The sequence below is a fragment of the Salarias fasciatus genome, chromosome 6, assembly GCF_902148845.1.
Source record: "Salarias fasciatus chromosome 6, fSalaFa1.1, whole genome shotgun sequence".
Classification (NCBI taxonomy): Eukaryota; Metazoa; Chordata; class Actinopteri; order Blenniiformes; family Blenniidae; genus Salarias; species Salarias fasciatus.
The window spans coordinates 29926707-29935732 of NC_043750.1; the positions used below are offsets into that span (position 1 = coordinate 29926707).

At 42.6% G+C, this 9026-nt stretch overlaps 1 protein-coding gene across 2 annotated transcripts in view; it reads right to left on the reverse strand.

The window, feature by feature from the left end:
• The window catches only part of LOC115391085 (glycine receptor subunit alphaZ1-like), a 30498-nt gene extending 27473 nt beyond the window's left edge, over positions 1-3025 (reverse strand). For both annotated transcript variants that reach the window (XM_030095189.1, XM_030095188.1), the window contains exon 1: positions 2804-3025. In XM_030095189.1, coding sequence (XP_029951049.1) covers positions 2804-2865 — 62 coding nt within the window. In that variant the 5' untranslated portion in view covers positions 2866-3025. The remainder of the gene's footprint in view (positions 1-2803) is intronic.
• Between the last annotated feature and the right edge of the window lie 6001 nt (positions 3026-9026).

Consider the following 9026-nt stretch of genomic DNA (forward strand, 5'->3'; position numbering starts at 1 on the left):
GAGGAGAAACTCGACTCCTGTTCAGTCATGTTCAAACTAGGGCTGCACGATTAGCCGACACCTAATCGAAATTGAGGTTTTAACTACTGCGGTAACCAAACCACACAGTGCTGAGGTTTTTCGAGGCATTTGAGTGACAGACCCATCCGCCAATCAAAACGTTCGAGTCTCTCGTTCCGGGCCACCGGCCAATCAGAAATGACAACAGGAAGCACGTATGTATGCACTGCACCGCTGCAGCTAACTAGCATCAGGTTGCTAACAACAAACCCTGCGTGTGTGCTTTGTGGTGTCATGAGGAGCAAAAAGTTTTCAGTGCGACTCGTTCACGGTGTGAAAATGGCTGAGATGACAACAGAAGAGGGAGCGGAGAAGTTGGTATTAGAAAAGAATCGTAGTTCAGTTGTTTGGACTTACTTTGGGTTTGAAAAAAAACGACGTGGAGCCAAATGTCCTAGATTGTGTCGCTGTGCAGCAGCCAGATCCAGAGGAAATATGTCTAATTTGTACTAACACCTGAAGACTCGCCGCTACACATTACAGAAATGTCGACAAGTCGTAGGTTATTCTCTCTCTCACCCGACAGCTCCAGCCTTCATCCAGCATGTGGATGCTCTCATCTCAGCCCAAGAATGTGAGGGAAGATGACCCAGAGTAGGATTACTAAACTGATTGTGATCTAAGAATATTACAGCAACACGGATTCATTTTTTTACCCTTTATCTGTAGAGGCTGGCGAGTTCTTTTTTTTTCTTTTTTTTTTTCTAGTTGAAGTTGGTTTCACAGTGGTGCCTATTTGCGGTTCTTTTTTTTTTTTTAATTTCCATTTATTTCACGTTGAAAACTGTTGTCTAAGTAATTTTCTGTGAACCATGCAAGCAAGACCAGTATTGAATTCCAATTTCTACAGCATTGGGTTTTGATTCTTTTGTTATTTCATTAAAACGACGCACTCTTTTTTTTTTCAAACGTGATGCAGACACGCATGGTGGCCTCTCGGCTGCCGCTGCCTGAAGCTTTGTCAGTTTAGTTTACATTAGGTAATCGAATTGCAATCGCATTATTGGTCAGAAAAATCGCAATTAGGTTTTTTTGTCAAAATCGTGCAGCCCTAGTTCAAACCAAAATGTTGACCAGTGAAATGAAGCCTTCAGTGTGTAAAGACCTTCAATATGCTCCATGAGATAAACAAAGTCACAGCCTGAAGCTCTCGGAGTGTGTGTGACCTGCAAGACATGCAAGAGGTCAAGAACACACATTTCTGTTTATGTATGTGCAGTGTAACCTTCATACGGAAATAACAGAAAAGCCGGTGTTTTAGAATGTAACTGGCGCGCTCCAAACTGTCCAGTCCTGCGAGTGCAGCGTCTATTCTGTCCAGCAGGCTGAACATAAACACACCATTCATCTTGAAGACCTCTCAAAATCTGCCGGTCACAGATGACTGACACTCCAAACTGGCAACACCAAAACCACGAAAAGGACAACTGCTCCAAACTGTCCTTTAACGCCACTGAACAACTGCCAAAAACTCCATGAGCAAATGTTTGAAACTCTCCTCAGACTCCTTGACAAAACCATCAAACATATTGACAACCTCCACTGGCGAGAGAAAGACAGAGAAGAAAAGGGATGGTTTGATTTTTAAACAATTTGAAGAACATCAAATTTCATCAGTGCCACAGAACAGTCTTCCTCAGTTTGTGTGTGTGTGTGTGTGTGTGTGTGTGTGTGTGTGTGTGTGTGTGTGTGTGTGTGTGATTGCTGTGATGGATTTATTGTGTATTATTGTTGGAATCCAACATGAGAGCGTGACTGAGTGATAAACAAGAGATTATCAGAGTTAAATAAATGCTGGTAATTCAGAGGCTTTCAGTAGAAAAAAATCCAACAATAAAACAGACTTTATTTAAATAATCACATCATGAAATAACAAATATAAATATACCAAACCCATGGGGGGGTGGGGGCAGGGCCGGGTAGCGGGGTCTAATTGTCTCGACAGTGATATAACAGTCTGTCTGTTTTCCGAACAGTGAAAAAGACACACATGGTTTTCTTCAGAGGAAACTGACACAGCATGACAAAAAAAATAAATAAATATTTCAAGACCGAGAACCAGTGTGAATCCAATGTTGTTGCAGTTCATTTACCATTACATTTTGGCTTTTATTTTACTTATTTATGAACCTACAGACAAGATTCTATTTATAGCTGCTGACCATGTTTGTGACAGCCCCACACACACACACACACACACACACACACACACACACACACACACATACACACACGCACACACAAACCTACACAAACACACACACACCTAAAATATACAAGTAAATTTTAAACATCATAAGTAAACATCTAGGCAATATTTAATTAAGAAAAATATTTATGTAAACTACGTGCATATTTAAGTATATTTTTTTACATTTTTTTCCTTTTATTTAATATTGATACCTTCTGTTCATTTTATATAGAAATGTGTAAGAATTTCCCTTTGGGATTAATAAAGATTCTATTCAATTCTAATCTGTATGATTAAATGATATAACTTATGCATATTTCAATAAATGCAGTATATATATGAAATACAGAAACAATTCAGGAAAATATACCATATACTCCAGTAAAATTTAGTGTACATTTTACTGAATGAAATATACATACTTGAGTAAAATGAAGTATATATATATTCAAGTACAATACCTGAGTAAAATAAAATAAATCTTTCAGTGAGAAAGTACATAAATGCGTGTTTTCACTGAGCAGAGTATAAGTTAGTAAGTTTTGATGTTACCTGAGCAGCAGCAGTTCACAGAGCAGCAGCTTTCCCGCCGCGCGGAGCGGCGTGACGTTCATCTCTGCTCCTCGAGCCTCCTTGGACGCTTTGAAGCACCGCCGACCCGCTCTCGCGCCAGAGGAGGTCAGACAAACGAACCGCGGGGACACGACCCCCAAACTCCCGGGAAAACACGCGGCGCGCGCAGCTCCATTTATCCAACAGGCAGGGAAATAAATACAAACAAACAAAAAAACCAAGACTTCTAATCACAACAGTGGTGATGATGAAGATGACGATGATGACGGTGAGAGCGGAGCGCGCGCGTCAGGGCTCTCACTCTCGGCTCTTTCTGAGCCCTCGTGAGGAACAAGGTCCCGCCCCCCACCACTCGGGATTGGTTGTGATTGACACGTTGGCTCAGCCAATCAGAGGCCTCGCTGTTAATTTTTCCAGCTGAGCCACGTCTGAAATTAGAAATTTACCGAGGCGTCAAATCAGAGACAGCATGCTTTATTCTGCTCCTCTACTCCTGATCTACTCATCCTATACTCCTCTACGCCTCCTTTATTAATGTACTCCTCTGCTCCTCCGATACTTTACTCACTCAGTACTCTTCTAGTCCTTATGTTACTCTGTTCTACTCCTTGTCTGCTCCTCCTCTCCTCCTCTCCTCTCCCCCCTGCAGCATCACCCAGGGTCTCATGTGTGGAGGCGGTCCTGTAGTAAAAGAGCCTGTGTGGATCACTGTGGATCATATGCCGGCTGGTTAAAGCTCAGAGCCCCGTGTGGAGCCTGAAGGCAGCGCGGAGATCTTCTCCCCCTCTGAGGCTCAGGGAGCTGAAGTTTAATCTGTGTGAAAAAAAAAAAAAAAGAACTCAGGAGAACTGAGCTCCATCTGTCAGAGAGACACTGAACAACTGCTGAGCATCCATCCATCCATCCATCCATCCATCCATCCATCAAGGGATGTCCGCATGAAACTTTGAGAAGAAATACAGTGAAGCTTTAATTAACCAAAAAAATTCTTAACAAAATTAGAGCTGCCTGTTATTCCTCCTCGTCAAAAAGTCACGTCTCTCTGGAGCGTCTCTTTAACCTTCAGCAGTAATGATTTTTTTGATTTTCTTCAAAGGTCAAATTCTATTACAGAAAAAAATGAAGACAGTCTGCAGACCAGACAGATCTATCTTTACACGAACATATACCTCTAACTTCCACCCAGAACAGCAGAAAGTCTCTGTTTTGTGGGTTTCTTCCTGTGAAAATATGGTTTCTTTCTTCTTTCCACTGTCTCCTGTGCCTGCTCATGTGCAGTTTGTCAGTAACAGTGCCTTGAGAAGGCTGTGCTGTATTTATAAATAAAAACTGAATTCAATTTAATTGTTCTGCTCCAGAGGCGGTGTTGATTTTAATTAAGGTCTAAGATTAACTCCTCTCCTGTGGAATTCAGTTTGTCTCAAATCAAATGGGAGCAGACACAGTCTCTACAGGATAAAAACACGTTTGGCTGCTGAAGGGTGACAGATGTGAGGAAGCAGCAAGTCGACGGCAGAACTGCAACGGTCGATGTCTCTTGCAGGTCTGGACTCTGGCTCATAAACACAACAAAACACATTTTTATGGAGTGGGAGGAAACCCAACCTGGACTGAGCACTCTGTATCTGTACAGTCATAGTGAGGCAGCGTCTGCATTTCGCCCAAAATTTAGAAGCGTGGGACAGATGGGAGTGGATTAAAGAGCCACGGTTAAGCTTTGACTTCTGCTCTTACAAAGCTCCCTCGGCCTTTTTCAGGGTAACTTAGCACAGGAAGCGTCACAGTCCACTGTGTGGCTTGAGAAACATCTTGAAAAATATCTCTGTTCTTGTGTGTTTTCTCTTTACACTTTCATTCTCTTTCAGCACACTTTTCACATGTTTGAAATGTTTTGCATTCAAGCGTTTTAAAAATCTTTGCCATAAACAAAGAAATTAAAAAAAAGCAATAGTTTTCACATCAGTCCACTAGTGGGTGCTATGTTTCTGTTTTATAGCAGGATGTAAACCTGTCAGCTGTAGCGGAGCCAGAGTGGGGGCAAGGGGGCGGTCGGCCCAGGGCCCACAAGGTCATAGGGCCCCGTTTCATGTGATGTGTTCACATTTACTCATGAATAATTATAATAAAATGTGCAGTGTGTGCGAGAAGGTATACTCATATGATTGTGGGCTTCAATTTGCCAATTCTTACATTACGACTGTCCATGAATGCATCAGAGCTGTAAGTCAGCGCTGATTGGCTGTGCGGCATGAACGAGTTTTTTCTTTGCACTTGATCTGAACTCTTTGGAGGGAAGTTAAACAGTATGCTAAACACTATGCTAGCCGCTAGCGGTACTACCCAAAACCTAACATCAGAGCCACTGGTGAGTCAGTGAAACCTTCAAAAATAGTATCTTTATCAGAATGCTGTGGTCTTAAACACCTGGATATTTGAATGTGCCTTGTGTTGCTCTCAACTATAAGAGACCACCGAGTCTATTTTTTTTTCTAATATACGTGAATTCCAAAAGATATAGATAGCTGTGTCTATATCTCTCTGAATAGATTGTGTAATTTTAGACCAGCTGTGTTCATTTTATATTTAAGCTGTATCAAAGATGGTCCAGATTTAGCCAGTGAGTTTTTATCTGAGTTTTCAGCACCATGGACAGCGGACGCTCTGAGATTGACACCTGTCAGACTGCATTTGTGTGTGTGTGTGTGTGTGTGTGTGTGTGTGTGTGTGTGTGTGTGCGTGCGTGCGTGCGTATGTGTATTTGTTCTTCAGAACAAGTTTGTGAACTGGTTTGTCACTTTATTCTGCTTTCTGAGGCATATAGGTTTGCTTGGCTCAATAAAAGTGAGCATTAGTGTGTTGTTTGATGGTAGCATGAGGTATTGTTTGAATGGTAAAATTACTATCATAAGGGCCTGTCGAGAATGCTCCGCCCCCTCTGTGCTGAGACCCACGCTCCGCCTCTGCCTGTCAGGTTCTCGTCTCTGAGTGTCCGCTGTTACTCCGTATCTGGATTGAAGAAGTCTGCCTCAGATGATGAATTACAGTAAATGGGAGGAAATGCTCACTTTGCAGAAGAAGAGCTGATTAATTCTTCAAAGAGAGCAGCACAGTCTCTCTGAATCTTCAAATATTATTATTGTTCATCTCCTCACACATGAGCATAAAAAAACTGCTGATGGGAAGAAGAAGAAGAAGATGGAAGAAAGATGGAGCTTCAGTTCAGAAGGTTGTTACTTTTTCGAGAAGTTCAATTTTCAAGTAACTCCAAACGCTGTAGTCATGTAAATGAAGAATGGAAATGCAATGAAAGTTTAATGTTTTTTACTTGAAAACGTCGTGTAAATGCAGCCTTGTCTGCAGCTCAGCGGGCCTGTTTCTATAACAGCCTCCTTTGTTTTTTGCTCCTGGTTGTTTTGGAGCCAAAAGTTTCACTGGACGGATCATTCCTCTCTGTCTGATTTGTTTTTTGCTCCGACTTTCAGAGGATTCGGGGTTTAGAAAACATGTCAGATTGGGTTTGTCTGCAAATAAGATCCAGACTGTCTTTCTGCTGCTCGGACAGATAAAATCCCGCGGTGAGCAGCTGATTCCGAGCAGAAGACGGAGTCCATGTCTCTCTGAAGCTGTCAGAGTTTTTATTGGAGGTGTGAGAAGAGGACGAGCTCAGCTGGAGCCGCGGGACCGAAGCAGGTTCGGAGGAGCTAACGAGGACACGTGAACTGTGACCTGCAGCTGTTTGCCTGCTCTGACAAGCGAGCGCATGTGACATTCTGACCACTTTAAAGCGATGAGAGGAATCATTCATGCTCGCAATCTGTGCTGCTGTCACTCCAAACTAACAAACTAACACTGACCCCCCAATACACTCTGTACCACTGCACACACACACACACACACACACACACACACACACACACACACACACACACACACACTGAGCCACATTCCTCTGCTCCTGCTATCTGTAGAACAGCTGTGAACATGTCCATGCAACGCAGATTCTTGATTTTTCATCTGAATTAATTAGAAAGTGAAGCAGCAAAGTAACAAGTAAGGTTTCTATTGTAAGTTCAGCTGCCACACATCATCCGCTCGGTGTGTGTGACGGCACTAAATGCAACTCACACAGGGACCAAAACACAATGGCCATTAGAAACAGAGTATTGTATCATGAAAGGCCAGTCGGAGCAGGTTTAAGCTGACAGGATGCTTGATATGAAGATGTTTCCCTCTTTTTGTTGAACAAGGAAGGGAAATCACTTTGTAATTTATAATTCAAACTTGAAGTAACTACATATTTTTTATATTTTGTATCATTCTCTGTGTGTGGTTCTGTGTGTGTGTGCGCTCACGCACGTATGTTTAATAATGGAAAGCAGCAGCAGTAACAGACAGGAGGGATTAGTGGGTATGAATATTTCATCCTTGCGGCTGCGGCTGCCTTCACACTGTAATAGATTGTATAAATCCAAAGAGAGTAAGTGATATATTTTAGTCTTTGAATATGCATGCAGCTGAAATGTCACACGACGTGATGAATAGTTAACGGGAAGCCGCTTCCTCTCACCTGTGAGGAGCAGCTGTGCTGCTGAAACTCACATTTTCGCCTGTGGGAGCAGGAAACCAGATTCCCGCAGCTGCACCTCTCGTCCAATCAGACGCACTGATGTCAAGCGTCCGTCACAGACTGGACACTTTGTGGGGCATCAAACATGTGGCTCCAACCCAGAACTCTGGAGGGCTGATCCGAGTTCACAGGATGATCTGACAGCATTTCAGCATGAAGCCGCAAACTCATGTTCACACATTGCACAGCAAAGACCAACGGGAATGGACGTCCACATATCCGTTATCCAAACATCATCCAGGCCAAAAGCAACGCTGAAAAAACCAGGAAGGAACGCAAGCAGAAAATCACTGACTGTGAATGTGTAATTTTTTGATATTGTAGAAAACGAAATCATCGGACAACACGAACAGGATGCACTGATCACTGCAATTTCACTTTATTAATTCACAGACATTTTGGCCAGAGCTTCCTCACTGCTCCTCCTTTGGTTTACATCTTCCATGGAGTTCTTTTGAAGTTCAGCCCACCCCACGGGAGCACGTTTTGTGATTGAATATTAATTCCTCTCTATGACAGCACAAGTACAAAAACAGAGTTCAAAGCATTCAGTGAGCCAATAACCAGCTCAGGAGCAGGTTACCGTGGCGATTTACACCAGGAAGACATGAACCAGCATCGCTCGAAGTTACCTGGATAAGAGAAAATCCAGCCTCTGGTGTGAAGGTGACCTCAGGAGAAGAAGGAGGTGGAGGACAAGGATTCTTGTCTTTGAGATTTTTGAGTCATGTGACCTGATGAATAATAAGAATAATAATAAGAAGAAGAAGTCGTCATTCAAGTTTGACTCTTGGTTACCGTTGAGATTTTTCACCATCACACTTCTAATGAATTCTCTCGTATAAATGTGTGTTTTAGTAAATAGAGGCTCTGATTTACATCTGATTCATGGAACACTCGCATTTATTTTTATATCAGGCTTTTTTTTTTCCTGTTGTTGTTGAGTCTTTAATAAACTGTTTCATCTGCAGCTCTGCTCCCTCTGATGTTCTTCAATCTGCCCCCGGGCCTTTGGACGTGCCCTGCTGAACCCCCCTCGCCGACTCGCCGTCTCTGAACACAGCCTCAGATGTTCTTCCTATGGAAACGTATAGAATCGTAGACAGATGTTAGCAGGAGGTCGACGCAAACAAAGGATGTGACGACTTAATGCAGCCTACTTCTGTCAGAACAACTCCGGTTTGTTTGGACTCTGTGGGAAAGAAGAAGTTCATCAGTGAGACCAGGAGAGGAGACACTCGGACGCAGTCAAAGACAGGCAGTAAAAAATAAACAACAGAAACAGGCCACTTCTCATATAAATGCTCATGTCACAATAATACTCCGCTTCAGTGTGTGAAAATGACCTCTTGTTATTCATTTGGGTTCAAATTTAAAATATTAGATGAAACTGATCTGTCATGTGATGGCTTTATTCATTCTATTGATGGGTATGACCTGATTCTATGCATCGGTTCAGGGTGAAGGGATGGGATAACATCTGAACAAGTCAGTCTCTCACACTAAAGGAGTCAGCTCGAGACTCGGGCTTTCTACAAATTTGGCTGCTCTGAAATCATTATCCTGTCACCATTA